The sequence below is a fragment of the Plecotus auritus genome (assembly GCF_963455305.1).
Source record: "Plecotus auritus genome assembly, chromosome: 7".
Taxonomy (NCBI): domain Eukaryota; kingdom Metazoa; phylum Chordata; class Mammalia; order Chiroptera; family Vespertilionidae; genus Plecotus; species Plecotus auritus.
This window is the reverse complement of record NC_137774.1, coordinates 138,327,495-138,347,615: the sequence shown is the minus strand read 5'-3', so window position 1 is coordinate 138,347,615 and position 20,121 is coordinate 138,327,495. Positions and strand designations below refer to the sequence as shown.

Here is a 20,121-nt window from a genome sequence, read left to right as displayed (position 1 = left end):
GACACAAGGCAAGAGATATGAAGTTTTTCCCTGGGGCCAAATAGCTTTGGTTAGGGGAGAGGGTATTTATGGTTGTAGACCAGTGTTCAGCATTAGACCAGGAGTGGCAGAGGCACCCACATGGTTTTTAAAAAAATATGTGCATTTGTGATATGTAAGGTTCTTGAAAGCATGGGTCCAGAATTAAGTGCTTAGTGATACAGGGAATTTAATGCCAACCTCATTTGCATGGAGATCAAGATGGCTGTATTTTTTCTAGAATTTCTTCAGTATCATGAAAGATAGGGCTAGACCAGCCGTGGGCAAACTACGGCCCGTGGGCCGGATCCGGCCCATTCGGCTGTTCTATCCGGCCCGTGGAGCCGAAAGAGCGGAGGGTTCTCTTGCTCTCCCCTCCGCTCCTTTACTTTGAATTTATATTAGTTCACACAAACACTCCATCCATGCTTTTGTTCTGGCCCTCTGGTCCAGTTTAAGAACCCATTGTGGCCCTCGAGTCAAAAAGTTTGCCCACCCCTGGGCTAGACTAATGGCTTAGAGAATTGTAGCATACTTCTAAGTTTGACTTTCCCCAAAACTAGGTGTTAATGACAATAGTATGAAGTCTTTCTAAAGGAAGGAAATAGCAAATACATACAAAAAGAGAACAGTATAGTGAACCACCATGTTTTCATTACCTAGCTCCAACAATGGATAACTCATGGTCAATCATGTTTCATCTATACTCCTATTCATCCTCCCCACCTCAATGAGTTTTTAAGCAAATTCTAGATGTCTTATGTCGTTATATCCTATATGTTTCTAAAAGATATTCTTTTTTTAAAAAAATTATTGATTGATTTTAGAGAAAGAGGAAGAGAGAAATGTCGATTTGTTGTTCCACTTAGTTGTGCGTTCATTGGTTGATTCTTGTATGTGCACTGACTGGAGATGGAACCCGCAAGGTTGGTGTATCTGGATGGCCTTCTAAGCAATTGATCTACCTGGCCTGGGCTAAAAGATATTCTTAAAAACAAATAGGCCCTGGCCCGGTAGCTCAGTTGGTTAGAACATCGTCTGGTTATGCAAAGTTTGCCCATTCCATCCCTGGTCAGAGCACACCAAGAATCAACCACTGGATACATAAATAAGTGGAACAACAAATTGATATTTCTCTCTCAAATTAATAAGAAAATTATATATATAAAAGATACAGTATCATTTTCCAATTATTCCCAATTCAACAAACACTTTATAGTTTCATCCATGTTAGAGGCACCATGTGGTTTTTACTTTTACGGATGAAAATAATTTCCAATGAAGAAACAGTGTTGTGTTCATTTTGTTTGAAGTCACAAGATCTGAGGAGGTGTGACGTGTTTTTATGATTGAAGCTACACTAAATCTGTTTGTGGGGCTTGGCTTTAAGAGCTGCTGGCCTGGTGGTAGTGAATTAGAGACCTTTCTACAAAGGCTTAATTCCACCCCCCCCCCCCCCCCCGCCCTTAACCTTTGGAAGCAAGGCGTGGGAAGGGGATTTAGTTTTTCTGTTATGCCCAGGCATGTTCAAACTTGTTTCTTTTTCCAAAATGTACAAGTTGCTAAGAGAGCCATGGACTTATACGAACAAGTCCTGGAAGAACTTTTTGTAAAGCTGCCTGAGTCAGGGCAATGCGTTGCTTTGGGTTTGTTCCTGCTGCCGGCCACCCTGGCTGGTTAGCGCCGGGCGTGCTAGAGGTCGTGGACTTGGTGCCTGGGTCTCACTCAGCTCCAATGGCTCTTTGGCGACACTGGGCGTTTCCTCCTTTTCCGGCCACGGAAAGTTTTGTTTTGGTTCTTAGTTCCCGGTCAAGGAAAGGCACCCTGTTGACCAAAGGTTTCTCAGAGTCCCCTCCAGGTGGCTAACGGCCAAGTTTCCCCCATTCCAGCTTGCTTAGACTTGGCATCCACCGGGGTACTCCGGGATCCTCGAAGGCGGGGGAAGCGAGTCTTGGGGGGAGAAAGAGAGCGGACAGCCAGGCTACCGGCTCTACTGCCGCCGGCCGACCCCTCTCTCAGCTCAGTCGCTGGGCCAGTACCCATCGCACCGCAAAGGGTGCGGGCAGCCTCCCCGGTGACTCCTCAGAGACCAGTTCTCCGTTCCCAAGAGAATACTCAGGCGAGCCCCGCCCGCGCCAGGGATAGAAGAGGGGACTAAAACCCGGGAATGGGACTCGGGGCGCATGCGCGCACTGGCAGCTGCGTTCAGGAGTTCGCCCCGCGGCGGCGGCCGCTAGGTGGCGCATGCGCCCTGGAGGGTGCGGGCTGGGCTCTGGGAAGAAGGCGGTGGCGCTGAAAGGCGGGGGCGCCGTGGGGGCCGGGCCCGTGTTTACACAGCGGCGGGCGGGCGCGGACGCAGAACCCGGCGCGGCGGCTGCGGCACGATGGTCATGGCGCATTTCGTCGAGAATTTTTGGGTAAGAGAAAGATGCTGGAAATTGTGTGGGTTTCGGAGTCCAAGGCTTTCTGCGCCTGACCTCGGCGCGCTTCGGGTCGTGGCGGCGGCGGCGGCGGCGGCGGCTCCGCGGGCAGGGCGAGTCCTCGGTCCTCCGCCTGCTGGGTCCCGCCTGGATGAAGCCCGGCGGGCGACGAGTCGGCGGCTGCCCGGACTCGCAGGCTCGCAGCCCTAGCAGGGGCAGAGGGCTGTCAGCGCGGCCCCTCAGCCTGGGGCGGGGACGCCGACGAGCCGCCCGCCGCCCGCGCTGGGACAAAGCGCCGGATGAGGCGGGAGACGGGACCCGGCCCCACCGGAGGCTCCGGGCGCCGGGCGTGCTCGCGGCTGGGAGGCGCACGACGGGCCCGCGGCGCGGCCGCTCCCTGCTGCGCGCTGAGGACGAGCGCGGGCCCCTGCCGGGTGGAGGGAGCGCGCCTCCTTCCCGCACTGCAGGCCCCCATCTGAGCCCTTTTGCCCGCCACCATTTCCACACGAAATCCCGTGCGGGCTGGGGCCGGCGCAGCATTTCCTCTAGGCTTTGCAGTTTGGTTCGTTGGTCTGCGCCCAGGACTTTGCCTCTGGGCCTGTTCACAAAGCGTATAAAAGTTGAATTTAATGTTACTGGATTCCTGGGGCTTAAATGCACCGAGACTTCCCCTTGCCCTGTGCTCCTTCCCTTTCCTCATTCTTTCCACACCCCTTCTTTTAGCTCAGTGTTAGTATTAGGTTCTTATTTGAGAAGGGCTTCTCACTCCCTGTGGAGTGTGTTTGCTGCGGTTATTGTTTGCTGTCATGAGAAGTACAGTTCAGCCATGTACAGGAAAGTAACATGTTTACTCCGATATCTTGGGTGAATCTCATTTTATGTCTTGACAGTTGCAAGTACTGCAATTCCATTTTAAGATTTAGAAATATTTAAAGGAGTAATCTTTCAGCGAATAAGGATTGTGCCTTAAATACTTAAGAGTATTTCTAAGTGTCTCAGGGATGAACTTGATTAGTAATCAAGTCAGTTCATAGTTATTTGTTTTGTATGTACCTTGTTTTCTACAGCAACATAAATACTACACATAAGGTGTTTTTTTCCCCTAAAGCGTACCATAAAAACACTCATTCAACTGTACAATTCAAGGATTTTTTTGTATGTTTATAGAGTTGTGCAGACATCACCACAGTCAATTTTAGAACAATTTTATCACCTCAGAAAGAATCCCTGTATCCATTAGCAGTCACTACTCATTTTCCTCATACCTCAGCAACTAATCTATATATTTTTGCCTCTGCAAATTTGTCTATTCTGAACATATTAAATAAATGGGGTCAAATATGTGACTGGCTTCTTTTACTTAGCTTGTTTCCAGATTCATCCATGATGTAGCATGCCCATGTCAGTACTTGATTCCATTATATGGCTAAGTATTCCATTGCATATATATATATATATGTTATATATAAATGTTATATATAATTAATCCATTGCATATATATATATATATATATATTATATATAAATGTTATATATAATTAATCCATTACCAGTGATGGACAATTGGTTGTTTCTACTTTTTGACTATTATGAATAATGCTGATATAAACACTTTGGTACAAGTTTTTGTGTGCACATATATCTTCATTTCTTTTGGAAATGGGATTGCTGGTTCACATGGTAATTCTCTGTTTAATATTTCAAGGAGCCACCAAACTTTTCCAGAGTGGCAGCACTATTTTACAATTACACTATCAATGTCAGGGTTCCAATTTTTCCACATGCTGGACAGTACTTGTTATCTGTCCTTTTCATTACAGTGGATGGATGTGAAGCAGTACCTCATTGTGGTTTTGATTTGCATTTCTCTGGTGGCTAATGATGTTGAACATCTTTTCATGTGCTTATTGCCCATTTATGTATTTCCTTTGGCAAAATGGTTAGATTCATTGCCCATTTTTAGATTGGTTTGTCTTTTTATTATTAAGTTGTAAGAGTCTTTTTTTTATATTCTGGGTGCATGTCTCCTATTAGATATATGACTTTATAAATAGTTTCTCCCATTCTGTGGGTTGTCTTTTTCATTTTCTTGATTGGTGTACTTTGAAGCACAGACGTTTTTAATTTTGATGGTCTTGAAGTCCTAATTTTCTGTTATCAGTTATGTTTTTTTTAAAATATATATATTTTTATTGATTTCAGAGAGGAAGGGAGAGGGATAGAGAGATAGAAACATCAATGATGAGAGAGAATCATTGATTGGCTGCCTCCCGAAAGCTCCCCACTGGGGATCAAGCCCGCAACCCAGGCATGTGCCCTTGACCAGAATCGAACCTGGGACCCTTCAGTCCCCAGGCCCACGCTCTATTCTCTGAGCCAAACCGGCCAGGGCCAGTTATGCTTTTGTTGTTTATCTAAGAAGTCTTTCCTAGACCAAGGTCACAACGATTTGGGGGTAGGGGGTTTTTAATAAGAGTTTATTTCAGCCAAACTGGCAATATACGCTGTGGAGCAAGATCTCAAATACTCTCCAAGGTCACAAAGATTTAATTCTATTCTTTTCTTCTGTGGGTTTTTATAGCTTTTGCTCTTATGTTTAGGTCTATGATCCATTTGAAGTTAATTTGTGTGTGTGTGGTAGGAGGAAGAAGTCCAATTTCATTCTTTGCATGTGAATATCTATTTGTCCTAGCACCATTTGTTTTAAAGCATCATCTTTCTCCTGGTTTGGCTCAGTGATAGACTGTTGGCCTGAGGACTGAAGGGTCCCGGGTTCAATTCCGGTCTTGATCCCCAGTAGGGGGTGTGCAGGAGGCAGCTGATCAATGATTTTCTTTCATCATTGTGTTTCTCTCTCTCTCTCTCTCTCTCTCTCTCTCTCCCTCTCTCTCTCTCTCTCCCTCCCTCCCTCCCTCCCTCCCTCTCTGAAATCAATACAAATATATTTTTTTTAAAAAGGAAGAAAAGCATCTTTCTTCATTGAATAGTTTTGGCATCCTTGTCGAAAATTGTTGAGCATACATGGATGGGTTTGTTTATCTCTGGATTTTTAGTTGTTTCCATTGTCTTATGTTAGTACCACGTTGTTTTGATTACTATAGCTCTGTAGTAAGTTTGGAATCAGGAGTATGAGTCCTCCAACTTGGTTCTTGTTCAGGATTATTTTGGCTACTCTGGATCCCTTGCACTTCCATATGAATTTTTGATTTAGCCTATCAGTTTTAGAATTTAGGTTTTACAATGGCAGTTAGTAAACATTTAAATTGACATTCTTAAAATGTTTTGCACATTTTTGATGCATGAATGTGTTTTGGAAGTTGAACTTAATTACAAATTGTATACTAGCATTTTAAAGTTATCTTTTGTTTTCTGTTAACTGAGATTTGAACATAGCCTTGTTTGATGTCCTTGGCTATTATGAATAATACTTCTATAAACATTTTTGTACAAGTTTGGTGTATGTACCCTTTTTTGTCTCTCTTAATAGAGGAATAAATTTCGCTATCTGAAATCTATAGTGAATCCCAAGTCTAATTTATGTTGCAGTCTTTTTTTTTTTTTCATGACAAAGTTTTATTTGCATTAAATAAAACTATAACATTTTGCAAAGAAAAAAAAAAAAGATTCCCTGAGCTCAGAGTCCTTCATGTACAGGAGTTAACTGGCCTTATTCACATTGTCCTGTGGAAAGTAGGCTTTGGGGAACTATCTCTTTTTTTAAAATTTTTTTTATTTTAATAAATCTTTATTCAGATTATTACAATTATTTCTCCTTTTTCCCCCCATAGCTCCCCTCCACCCAGTTCCCACCCCACCTTTTGCCCTTACCTCCCCCCCACTGTCCTCATCCATAGGTGTATGATTTTTGTCCAGTCTCTTCATGAACCCCCCATACCCCTTTCCCCCTGAGAGTTATCAGTCCACTCCCTTTCTATGCCCCTGATTCTATTATATTCACCAGATTATTCTGTTCCTCAGGTTTTTAATTCACTTGATTTTTAGGTTCGCTTGTTGATAGATATGTATTTGTTGTTCATAATTTTTATCTTTACTTTTTTCTTCTTCCTCTTCTTTAAGAATACCTTTCAGCATTTCATATAATACTGGTTTGGTGGTGATGAACTCCTTTAGCTTTTTCTTATCTGTGAAGCTCTTTATCTGCCCTTCAATTCTGAATGATAGCTTTGCTGGGTAGAGTAATCTTGGTTGTAGGTTCTTGCTATTCATCACATTGAAAATTTCTTGCCACTCCCGTCTGGCCTGCATAGTTTCTGTTGAGAAATCAGCTGACAGTCGTATGGGCGCTCCCTTGTAGGTAACTAACTGTTTTTCTCTTGCTGCTTTTAATATTCTCTCTTTGTCTTTTGCTCTTGGCATTTTAATTATGATGTGTCTTGGTGTGGTCCTCTTTGAATTCCTTTTGTTTGGGGTTCTGTGCGCTTCCTGGACTTGTAAGTCTATTTCTTTCACTAGGTGGGGGAAGTTTTCGGTCATTATTTCTTCAAATAGGTTTTCAGTATCTTGCTCTCTCTCTTCTTCTGGCACCCCCATAATTCTGATGTTGGTACGCTTGAAGTTGTCCCAGAGTCTTCTTACACTATCTTCAACTTTTTGGATTTTTTTTTTCTTTTTGCTTTTTCGGTTGAGTATTTTTTGCTTCTTTGTATTTCAATTCTTTGACTTGATTCTTGTGTTCCTCTAGTCTGTTTTTGGGTCTCTGTATAATATTTTTTATTTCAGTCAGTGTATGTTTAATTTCTAGTTGGTCCTTTTTCATATCTTCGAGGGTCTCATTATATTTATCAGCCTTTTCTAGGATATTCTTCAAAAGCCTTATAACCGTGGTTTTGAATTCTATATCCAGTCGTTTGTTTTCCTCCATTTCTTTCGTTTGTGATCTGATTCTTTGACGCCGCATTTTCACTACTTCCCTGAGTTGGTAGGGTAGATTTGTGTGCTAGGTTTCCAATATGGCCCAGTGGTTCTGCCTCCCCAGTTAACCTGAGGTGGACACTCTTGGTGCACCCCTTTTGTGGACTGTGTGTACAGCCTTGTTGTAATTAAGTCTTGATTGTTGTTGGTATCACTGGGAAGAATTGACCTCCAGGCCAGTTGGCTGTAAGGATCAGCTGTGTCTGTGCTGGGAGAAGTTTGGTGCTGGAGACAGCCTTATAGGATTAGACTTGCCAAATTGCAATAGCCTCTGTGCTCAGCTTGGATGGGGTGGAGTCTCAGTCTTGGCTTCCCGTCAGCCTTGCCCTTGCGCGCACGTGCGTGCCTTCAGACCTCTGACTTCCCCGGCTCCCGAGTCTTCGCCCGAGAGTCCAGACTCCCCCCACAAGAGCGTGGGTCCCCAGGGGCTCGCCTTGAACTGGGGTCCAGTGCAGTCAGAACTGGGGCTCAGTGCAGTCAGGAGCATCCAACTCCCTTCCACTAGGGAAAGCCTGTGGCAACCTCCGCAGCCTTTGTGCGCACTGGCACGCGCGAGCCTTCAGACTTCTGCCTTCCCCAGCTCCCGAGTCTCCACCCAGACTCCCCCCGTAAGAGCGTGGGTCCATGGGGTTTCGCCCAGAACTGGGGTTCAGTGCAGTCAGAACTGGGGTTCAGTGCGGGTCGGGGGCTTCCTTCCCCCTTCCGCCAGAGAAAGTCAGCCAGGCTCTCAGCCGCCCTTCCTCTCTGTGCGCACAAAGACCCTTTGCCATACCTCCAATTCTCTGTGAGCTTTTCTCTTTCCTTCTAGTTGTAGAATTTTCACTCAGCCAGCTTTCCTGTGGTTCTGGATGGTGTCCGTTCTGTCTTTTAGTTGTAGTTTTGAAATTGTTGTGCTAGGCAGCAGTTTAGGTGCTTACCTATGCCGCCATCTTGGTTTCTCCTCTATGTTGTAGTCTTTGCCTTCATTTCACTATTGAGTACAAGTAGTTAAAATAGACTGTATTTTATTTTACTTTTAAGAGTAGAATTGGGCTGAAAAGCTCTAAATTAGAGCTTAAAAAGCTCCTAAGGAGGGTTAAATGAACTAAGAAAGTCTAGGAACTAACTTCTAATTATTTGATAGCTGTCTGTTTAAAACAACTTAAAGATTTACATATTTTAGGATCATTTATAAAATAATTTTCTAAAAATATTTTTTATTGATTAGAGAGAGAGAGAGAGAGAGAGAGAGAGAGAGAGAGAGAGATATGTAGGTTTGTTGTTCTACTTATTCATTCATTCATGGTTGATTCTTGTGTGTGCCCTGACTGGGAATGGAATGGGTAACTTGGGTGTATGGGAACGGTGCTCTAACCAACTGAGCTACTCGACCAGGGCTTAAAATAATTTCTTAAAATAGAGAACTTACAATTAAACTTCACTTTTCTTTCCGAATGTTTAAAGTGACACTCTCAAAACAGAATAAAACTTGTCAGAGTGAGAATCTTTAAAGTTTTAGATTTGTAACTAAACAACCTATTAATTGTGTGGTTTTTTTTGTCCTACATGTAAAAGGACAAACTTTTTGTTGTGGCATTTTATTAGATGAAAGTTTGAATCATTCAAACTTACTTCATGCTTTTTTGAAAGCAGCATATCCTGCCTTTAAGTCTTTAAAGTATGGTGTTTCTTAACTTAAAGTATATGCTACGTTACAAATTCTTTTACTTAATATTATACTTTAAAGAGAAAAATATATTCGAACTTCCTACACAAACAGGTGTTTTGTTGCTGATAAGTCATTTTTTGCTACAAAGTATAGTGCCATTGATAATCAAGCTGAAAATATTTTTCTTTTCTGTTAAATTGGACAGCAAAAAATATTAATAGCAGATACTACACTATGGTCTTTAATATCAGTTGTTAGCTCATCAGAATGTATAACTTAAAAAAGATATCAAGAATTATTACAATTAGGAAGCGTCTTGATATGCTGCTTCATTCTCTAAGAGTACCAGTTCATAATACTTTTGAGATTCTCTATGTCAGCATTGTATTATAGTTATTAAATTAGCTTCATGTTTTTGTATAAATTCAGAAGTTAAATTTTTTTTTTAAGAAATGGATTTCATAGGTTATAATTATTTTCATATGTTTTTATTGATTTTTTTAGAAAGGAAGGAGAGGGAGAAATACAATCATTGATGAGAGAGAAACATTGATTGGCTGCCTCCTGCACGCCTCAATCCGGGCATGTGCCCTGACCTGGAATGGAACTTGAGACCTCTTGAGGCATGGGTCTGAGCCATACCTACTGGGCATAGGTGATTGATAATTATTGAAGGGGTAAAATAAGTAAGCACAACATACTTGATGAAATACCTTATAAATCTCATTTTACATAGTAAAACTATCCTATATAAGATATGCAGCATTTTTTAAAAGACACCAAGTATTCTTTAGCATACATCACATGGTGGTAAACTGACATTTTTACTTAGGTAACTTTTTCCAAAGATTATCTCCAATCAGCACATCGAGAATGAACAACAATTATCTTAGCCCTAACCGGTTTGGCTCAGTGGATAGAGTGTCGGCCTGCGGACTGAAAGGTCCCAGGTTCGATTCTGGTCAAGGGCATGTACCTTGGTTGCGGGCACATCCCCGGTAGGTGTGTAAGAGGCAGCTGATTGATGGTTCTCTCTCATCAAGAGTTTCTAACTCTTTTTTTTAAAAAAATATATTTTATTGATTTTTTTTTTTTTTTTTTTTTACAGAGAGGAAGGGAGAGGGAAAAAGAGTTAGAAACATCGATGAGAGAGAAACATCGATCAGCTGCCTCCTGCACACCCCCTACCGGGGATGTGCCCGCAACCAAGGTACATGCCCTTGACTGGAATCGAACCTGGGACCCTTCCGTCCGCAGGCCGACGCTCTATCCACTGAGCCACACCGACCAGGGCAATGTTTCTAACTCTCTATCCCTCTCCCTTCCTCTCTGTAAAAAATCAATAAAATATATAAAAAAAACCCACACAATTATTTCCGGTATGTTTATCCTGAAGTTTTTCCTTATTTATTTTCCTTATTTCTTTTACTGATTAACCACTACAAGAATTTCATTCCATTTGTTGATTTCACTAGTATTGTCATACTTAAGTTTTTAAATAAAATTGGAGCATTTGGTTACATATCTAAAATTTGATATGTGATTACATGGATAAACAGAGGATTAAAATGATTTTTAAAAACCTGGAATTGCGCCCTAACTGGTTTGGCTCAGTGAATAGCGTCGGCCTGCGGACTGAAGGGTCCCAGGTTCGATTGAGGGCATGTACCTTGGTTGCAGGCACATCCCCAGTAGGAGGTGTGTAGGAGGCGGCTGATCGATGTTTCTCTGTCATCGATGTTTCTAACTCTCTATCCCTCTCCCTTCCTCTCTATAAAAAAATCAATAAAATATATTAAAAAACAAAACGCCTGGAATTGCTATTAATAGGACATTGGAATGCAAACCATTGTTGTATTTTTGCTTGATTATTTAATATAAATTTAGTATCTTAGATGAGAGACTAATAACCACATATATACACACACATACACATTCTTTGGGGTTATTTAAAAATGTATGTCTTTAGAAAATTAGTTGAAGTGACCATAGAAACCCAGGATATAGACTTTCTACTACTTGAAATTTCCAAATATTGTAGTTTGGGGTACCTGCTTAGGATATGATCCCATTAGATGGTATATTAAAATTCAAAAAGTATATATGTATGTACATTTACACATCTACATTAACAGATTTGTGAAATTTACACAGTTTAGTATTCGTTACAAAAGGAAATACAGTATTAAAAAAATCTTTTCTTCTTTCATCAAGATCTCCTCAAAAACACTGTTAACAATTTCTTATGTAGCTTTCCAGAGATAACCTATGTATATATAAGCAAGTAACATCCACTAAATTAAAATGTATAATTGTATAACAGCCAGTTAGCCATGCCCAAATTGTTTTCAACTGCAACAGGCTATGAAAATGCAAACTACAGATTTCATCTAACTAGGTTCAAGTAGACTTGACGGGCAGACATTATAAAATTACAGTATTTTAGATGGCACCAAATTTTGTGAGGCCCTTGGATTTTTTGTTGGGGGTGGGGTGGAGGGATGGTTATTTTGTATTTTTGCCTTAATCTAGGAGGAATTTGAAAGTAAGAAATTAATACTGATTTGGTCTGTATAAATTTAAATCAGGGGAAGGATTTTAGAGCATGGATATGGAAAGGATAAACATTTTCTGTCTGGGTTCTTTTCTAGCCCTGCACACTAAATCCTAAATGCATTAATCCCTTCAGAACTACTTAAATTATTTGGGCAAAGGCGTGGGAGGACAGGCATGCTTTGTATCATCCTGCATATTTGGCTAGCATAAGTCCTTTGGAAGTAGTTTTTTTGAGTCATGGGGTATCTTTTGAAATGATGAAATTCATCCTGATTTTATAATTCTAGAACAATTAATCCTAAGAAATCCCTATAGAAATATAGTGTTATACAGATCTATAAAGGAAAGGGAATAATGGATTGGCTTTCAATTTATCTAGTGTGGAAAAATTAAAAAAATATTAGAGTTTTAAGAATTTTAATAACAGTTGGGTCCACAGAATTAGCATACATTGGTCTGATATGGGGAGAAACAAAAACAGCAACTGAGATATATATATTTATATCTGTTGATGAAGATACTAGATAGAGAATGTTGCTGGAATGACCAGTCAGAGAGGATTATATTGGGAAGTGATAAGTGAACTGTGTGATGAAGATAAGGCACACAATTCCATCAGTTCATGAGGCACCAACATGTTTCTTGATGGAATTTCAGGATTAAAAATTATGGCTGGCGTGGCTTAGTGGTTGAGAGTCCACCTATGAACCAGGAGATCATGGTTCGATTCCTGGTCAAGGCACATGCCTGGGTGTGGCCTAGATCCCTAGTGGGGTTGTGCAGGAAACAGCTGATCAATGATTCTCTCTCATCGATGTTTCTATCTCTCCCTAGCTCTCTGAAATCAATAAAAATATATTTTAAAGTATTATGGAAGATACTGACAAGTATGCTTGCTTGGCTTTAGGGAAGGAAGGTACAATATAAGTAAAGCAAATTGGTGCTGCTGAGGTCTTAAAACTAAAAAATGTTTGTTTTTACTTGGGTGAAACAACAGCCAGTGAAGATGGTTTTTCCTTTTAATTATAACCATAATTAAGATGTAACTAGAGGCCTGGTGCATGAAATTCGTGCTCTGGCGTGGGGGTGGGGGGTCTCTCAGCCCGGCCTGCACCCTCTCGCAGTCCAGTACCCCTCGCTCCTTAGCGCCTGCCTGCAGCATGCCACCGGCTTGCTGCTCCTTAGTGCTGCCGCCACCGCCGCTGCGCTCACCAGCCATGAGCCTGGCTTCTGGCTGAGTGGCACTCCCCCTGTGGGAGCGCACTGACCACCAGGGGGCAGCTCCTGCCTTGGTCATTGCTCATCATAGTGACCAGCCGTTCTGCCAATCCTTCTGCCATTTGGTCGATTTGCATATTAGGCTTTTATTATATAGGATAGGTAAAACAGAAGTAAACATTATCTATAGCCTTTCCCTCTATCCTCTAAGATACTTAGAAACATGAAATTTTAAATGGGTTCTACTATATAGTTTTGTATCTTACAATTTTCACATGATACCAAGCATTTTTCTCATGTGATTAAGTATTCTTAAAGATGTTTTTAGTGACTCCATAGCTTCCCATGGAATAGAGCGGCCATAATTTTTTTTTAAATCACGCCCCTTTGGACATTTAGGTTACTTTTAGTTTTGTTTTTTCCACTTATGAATTATGACGACTTGAGACTTAAGTATTAATGTATACAGCATGCCAGTTTAAGTGGTAGCCTTCATTGTCTTTGTAAGTATAGCTTGAAGAGTTTTAGAGAAAGCTGAAATGGTTGTTTTATTATTTTCATTTTGAGAGTAATGAAAATTACATTTATTTACAGATTACAAAAAATTTGAAAAACATGAAAATGAAAATTATCTCACAACTGTTTGCATCTGCTATTTTTGTTGAATCCATATGTAATTTTTATTAGATGGCTTTAAGGGTTTAACTAACTGGGAAGAGGTAAGTTATAATTAAAACTCACCAGTCAACCAACAAATGTGTTTGAGTGACTTTTGCACCTGCACTGAGTAGTTTTGACTGCTGAGCAGTGCACATTCTACATACATTTTTTAAAAAATATATTTTTACTGATTTCAGAGAGGAAGGGAGAGGGAAAGGGAGATAGAAACATTAATGATGAGAGAATCATTGATTGGCTGCCTCCGTATGCCCCCCACTGGGAACAGCAGCCAGCAACCTGGGCATGTGTCCTGACCAGGAATCAACCATGACCTCCTGGTTCATATGTCAACACCCAACCACTGAGCCACATTGGCCAGGTTCATTTTACATATTATAATCACTGTGTTTTTTTTTTTTGCTTTAGTAATGTCTTGCCAGTAGTTCTGCAGAATCCATTTAGTGATCATGTGTGAAAAACTGCTTGAATATGTTTTTTTCTTTTTTTCCTAGCAGTTTTTAAGGCAAAAATGGTACTGGGAGGCTGTCATTGCATATTTGTTGAATTCCCATCAAAAGTGTCTAGAAAGATTCTTCAGTAGAGGGGCCATTCTTCAAAGGAGAAAGAGTATCTTCAGAATTGGTTGAATGTTTTATTGTGTTTTTTCAGAGAAGTCAAATAAAGTGAGACCATCAGAAATATATTAATGCTGTACTTTGCAGTGACTTATCCAATGTTATCTAATAAATGTTGGTAAGAGCTAGAGTGAAAGGAGAATGTAGAGAGGTAGGAAGTGGTATTTATATTTATTTATTTATTTATTTATTTATTTATTTATTTATTTATTTATTTATTTATATGTACAGCTTTATTAAAAAATTAAGACAAAATAAATTAAGTAGATAAAAAAGAGGACAGCGAATTCCCTCTACTGCCACGACCCTGGCGGCTTCGGCCTCAGACTTGGGGCATCCGGGAGTCCTGCAGCCTCTGGTATTTATATTTAAGCTGTCTGGAGTTCAGAGGAAGATTAGGCATGTTGTTATTCACATGACAGTAACTCCTGACCTTTCTCTTCCCTCCCCAAAAATATATTTTTTTTAATTGAAAAAGAAAATGGGTAAAATCAACTTTTTAATTCATATAGTCTACACTCTATCTTCTGCCTACTTTTCAGCTCTTGGACTCATCAAAATTGAAGTGTTTAATTTGCCCTTAAAAGATTCTTTGAAAGAGAAGTTTCACACCATTAACTAAAATCTGTGGGGTTTACCCTGGATGGTAGCTCAGTTGGGTAGCTCAATTGGTTAGAGCATCATCCTGATATGCCAATGTTGCAGGTTTGATCTCCGGGCAGGGCACACACAAGGAGCAACCAATGATCGCATAAATACATGGAACAACAAATTGATGTTTTTCTCCCTTCCTTTCTCTCTAAAATCAATAAATTAATATGTGGGGTTTATAGCTTTATGCTTTTCTACTATTTTTGTGGTTCTTAAAATCTAGATACTAGGTGTACCAATATTAATAATGCAGATTTTGTAATCAAAGAAAACATGATAATTTCAAGAGAAACATCAAAAGTGCTTTATGTAAAGTAATGTCCATCGCTAGCTACACATTTCCCCCATCATTCAGGTAATTTGTGGATACCGTCCCAGTAGAACTTTTTTTGTTTTGAGGCAAACCATTCAGAGACCCAATTTTCCACTTCTTCGTACGTTTTGAAGTGCTGCTCAGAAAGTGCCTGTGCCCTCCATCGGAACAAGTGGTAATCTGAAGGAGCAAGGTCTGGTGAATATGGTGGGTGGGTTAATACTTCCCAGGCAAGATCTTTTAACGTGTCTTTAACTGGCTTTGAAGTGTGTGATGGTGCATCATCATGAAGCAAAATTACTTTGCCGTGTCTTCTGGCACATTCTGGTCGTTTTACGATCAAAGTGTGGTTCAAATAGATTATTTATTGTCGGTAGCGATCAATATTAACTGTTTCACCTGGTTTTAGAAGCTCATAATACACCACACCTTCCTATACCACCAAACGCAGAGCATTATCTTCTTTCCGAAGCAATTTGGCCTTGCAGTCGATGTTGATGGTTGACCTGGATCAACCCATGATTTTGTGCATTTGGGATTCTCAAAATAAATCCACTTTTCATTGCCAGTCACAATTCGATGCAAAAAAGACTTTCTTTCCTGCCGTTGAAGCAACATTTTACTGATGACTTTTCGGTTTTCCATTTGTGTTTCGTTCAGTTGATGTGGCACCCATTTTCCTTTAAAATCTTTCCCATTGCTTGTAAACAATTGGAAATTGTTTGCTGAGCAACGTTTAAACTTTCTGCAAGTTGTTTTTGAGTTTGACACGCATCTTCACCCAATAATGCTTGTAATAGTTCGTCTTCAAACTTTTTCTGTTGACCTGGACGGTCTTTGTCTTTCACATCTAAATCATCAATTTTAAAGCATTTAAACCAGCATTCACAAGTATCTTGAGATGGAGCATGTTCACCATAAGCTTCCTGAAGTATACGATAACTTTTTCTTCAAAATAAAGTAATGAATTACAATTTCCCGCAAATGCTCTTTTTTTGGCACGAAATTCGACATTTTTAAGTGTAAAAATATCTATGATGTTAACACCTTCAGCAAATTTGACATGAAGTTTTGAAGCTTGCTGTCAATACAACAAAATAGCATACATATCAGATTGCATATATATCAACATGTGTAACTCCATCTATTAAAAAAAATCCTCATTATTAATTGGTACACCTAGTATATGAGTTCCATTTTAGTTAAAATGGGAATTTCATAGCCTTTTAAATAGAGAGATGCATTTCTCTTCAAGTGGAAATATGTTAGATTGTATTTTATAATCTATTAAAAAACTTTAGGTATAAAGTTGTGCTATAAAATCAACCAGAAAAAGATAAAGGTACCTTTGGATTTCCAAAATAAGTTTGATGATTTATTTAAACTTTTTAATTTGATATTTCAAGGATGTCTTACTTGTAAACTATATTAGGCTAGAAAAAAATCTGAACATGTTCAGTGACTTGGGACCTTACTTATATTATCTTTTCAGTTAAATTTCAGTTTAAATGATAATTTAGGTCTAAGACAATATGCATAGTAGACCTCATTTTCATATTAAAATGTAGCATGTTACTATATGTATGAGAAAAGGAATCTGGACTAATATACATCAAACTGTTAACTGTAGTATTAATTAAATTGGAGTGGTAAGAGGAAGTATGATTCTGGACTTTCATCTTCAAAGGTTGGCAAAACTTTTTTTTTACTTTATACTGGGAGTGGTTATACAAAGATTTTTTAAAAAAATAGGTTTTCATTGATTTCAGAGAGGAAGGGAGAGGGAGAGAGAGACAGAAACAAGGATGAGAGAATCATTGATCCACTGCCTCTTTCACACCCCCCTACTGGGGATTGAGCCCACAACCCAGGTATGTTCCCTGCTGGGGAAACAAACTCTGACCTCCTGGTTCATAGGTCAATGCTCAACCACTGATAACACTGGCGGGGCTATCCAAAGATTTTTAATACTTATTTATATTGGATTATAGGACAATTTTATTTGCCCCAGGTCAAAGGTAGGGGATGTTCTGTAAAAGTGATACCTCTGTAAAGTGCATTAAGATGAGCAGATAAAAGATCCTATCTTGTGCAAACCGTCTTAGCAATTGTTCTCTTTGGGCCAGCAATGGTGTTAATGTTTTTGTTGGTTAATACTGAAAAGTTTCTCTGCAAGAATTTATTGATTAAAGAAGATAAAAATGTTATTTACTGAACTTTTTGGATAATGTTATTGAGCTATATTTTACATGCCATGTGATCCACTCATTTAAAGTATACAATTCAGTGGTTATTGGTAATATTCACAGTCAATTTTGATAATATTTACAACCATCATCACAGTCAATTTAAAAACATTTTCATTACCTCAAAAAGAAATCCTGTACCATTTATCATCCCCTACATTACCCCCAACCCCCAAGCAACCTATTAATCTATTTTCTCTTTATTTTTTTATTCTGGACTTTTAATATGAATGGAATCATTACAATATGTGGTCTTGTGTGACTGGCTTTTTTCTCTTAATGTTTTTGGGATTAATCAGTATTGTTGCATATATCAGTGCTTTATTCCTTTTATGGCTGAATAATATTGTAGTTCAGGGCTGTATCACATTTTGTTTATTCATTTGTCAGGTAATGGACTTTTGGGTTGTTTCCATCTTTTGGCTATTATGATTAACTATTGGCCCGGTGCACGAAATTCGTGCATGTTAAAAGGGGATTAATTAGAGGAAATAATTTAATATTGTTGTTTGCCCTTTCTCTATAATAGAAGTGTCAGAAATGAAAGAAAATTAGTAAAATGTATATGAAAACCTTCCTCCTGTCAGAGTCTGGGGCGCATCAGAGTCCCGCCCACCCACATGTGCCTCAAAATTGTGTGAGACCCAGACCTGGCCGGCCCCTGCCCCCATTGGGCTAGATCCAGACCTGGCCAGTCCCACCCTTGTCAAGCCCCGCCGGGCAGGGGACGTAGCCTCAGGTCCCCTGGCCTGGCGCCAGGATGGGGGGCGTGGCCTGAGGTCCCCCAGCCCAGACTGGGGTGGGGGGCGTGCCTTGAGGTCCCCCATCAAGCCCCGCCAGGTGTGGGACATGGCCTGAGATCCCCTGTCAAGCCCCTCTGGGTGGGGGCATGGCCTGAGGTCCCCCATCAAGCCCCGCCAGGTGTGGGGGGTGCAGCCTCAGGTCCCCCGGCCCGGCACCGGGAGGGGGGAACAGCCTTAGGTCCCCTGTCAAGCCCCATTGGCAGGGGGGGCGGTGCAGCCTCAGGTCCCCCCTGGGTGGGGGGCACGGCCTGAGTTCCCCCGACCCAGCACTGGGGGTGCACCTTGAGGTCCCCTGTCATGCCCCGCCAGGCAGGGGGATGCAGCCTCAGGTTCCCTGGTTCGGTGCTGGGGTGGGGTTGCAGCCTGAGGTCCCCTGTCAAGCCCCACCTGGTGGGGGGCGTGGCCTGAGGTCTCTGGCCTGGTGTTGGGGTGGGGGGAGCAGCCTGAGGTCCCCTAGCCCAGCACCAGGATGGGAAGCGCACCTTGAGCTCCCCCCCCCCCCCCCCCCCCCGTCAAGCCCCGCTGGGTGGGGGGCGTGGCCTGAGGTCCCCCGTCAAGCCCCACCAGGTGGGGGGCACAGCCTGAGGTCCCCTAGCCCAGTACCAGGAAGGGAAGCACACATTGAGGTCCCCTGTCAAGCCTTGACGGTTGGGAGGTGAGGCCTGGTGTGTGAATTATATCTCAATAAAACTTGTAAAAAAAAAAGAATAGTTTAAAAATTTGAGCAGAAGGATAAAAACGGTCATTGATAAGCAAGATTTGATATCAATAGTTGTGGAAGAAAATTGCATTTTAAAAATGTCATGATACCTCTTAACTCTTCTATATTGAAGACTTGGTTTATTTATTTTTTTATTGGAAAGTTAATCTTGCTCATTATTCCACTTTCCAGAAATAATTTGCTGATAATAGTTTGCTGTATATGCCTTTAGACTCCTTTTGTATAAGTACAAGGTGGGGCAGAGATTTACAGTTGTTCATATGGAAAATAATGTAATAATTAATAAATAATGATTTAAGATTAAACTGTGTTTTGCATACTCACAACTATAAACCTACTTTTGCTCCACTCTGTATATACAACATGTTATTTTTTTCAGAGAAAATGAAATTCGATTAGGGATACTGTTTTGCACCTTCCTTTTTAATTCAATTCAATTTACTTTTTTTTACCTGAAAAAAGAAAAAGCAGTATCAGGCCTCCATAGAAGAATGGGTCATTATGATTTCTGCAGTCATCTGTTACCAATGAACATAAATAGCAACCATATCCAACTGTTAGGGAAAGCTGACTTTTCTAAGTGAATAAGATTTGACCAACTTAAAAAAAATCTTGCTTATATATAGAACCTTCCTGTACATTTTCAGCCATTTCCTATAAATTTATAGATATTTCAAACTGAAATTTTAAAACTATATTGCTCTTATTAGGAAGATACCAACTTTCAGAAATTGAGGTAGCAAGAACCAATTTGTTAAGAAAAGAAAAATCCAAGCAAAACTACTCTCCAAGAGAAAAAGGGAATCTCACAACTTCTCTTTTTCTTTATTTCAAACAACATTGGGGATCGAGCCCACAACTTGGGCATGTGCCCTTGATCGGGATCGAACCCTGGGACCCTTTAGTCCACAGGCTGACGCTCTGTCCACTGAGTTAAATCAACTAGGTCTGTGTGCTGGTTTAAATAGCCCTTCACTCTCAGCTCTTTTCCATTTTTGCGTTTAAATATGCATAATGCACTTTGGGAACTCAGGTAACCTGGGCTTGTTAGAATTATGTGCAAATGAGAAGTAGTAGGTGTGTTAGGTGAGAAATTTGGGGCATAAGAGCTTCAGACTTTGGATTTTAAGGTTTTAGATTTCAGGTTTGTTTCTTTCAGGGTTCATATTATGAGAGTTGGTGAGTCCTCTAATCATTTGTAATTTCTATATTATAGTAATGGGATGAATCCATCAGAAGTTTCAGGCCTGTTATTATTTGTAATTTTATTTACTAATCTGCATGATATTATTTTTACTTG

General features: G+C 40.5%; 1 protein-coding gene across 2 annotated transcripts in view; it reads left to right on the top strand.

Annotated features, from left to right (window-relative positions):
• Positions 1-1,964: 1,964 nt before the first annotated feature.
• FCHO2 (FCH and mu domain containing endocytic adaptor 2) overlaps positions 1,965-20,121 on the top strand; it is a 132,659-nt gene continuing 114,502 nt past the window's right edge. For both annotated transcript variants that reach the window (XM_080679453.1, XM_080679452.1), the window contains exon 1: positions 1,965-2,435. In XM_080679453.1, the coding sequence (XP_080535579.1) occupies positions 2,403-2,435 (33 nt within the window). In that variant the 5' untranslated portion in view covers positions 1,965-2,402. The remainder of the gene's footprint in view (positions 2,436-20,121) is intronic.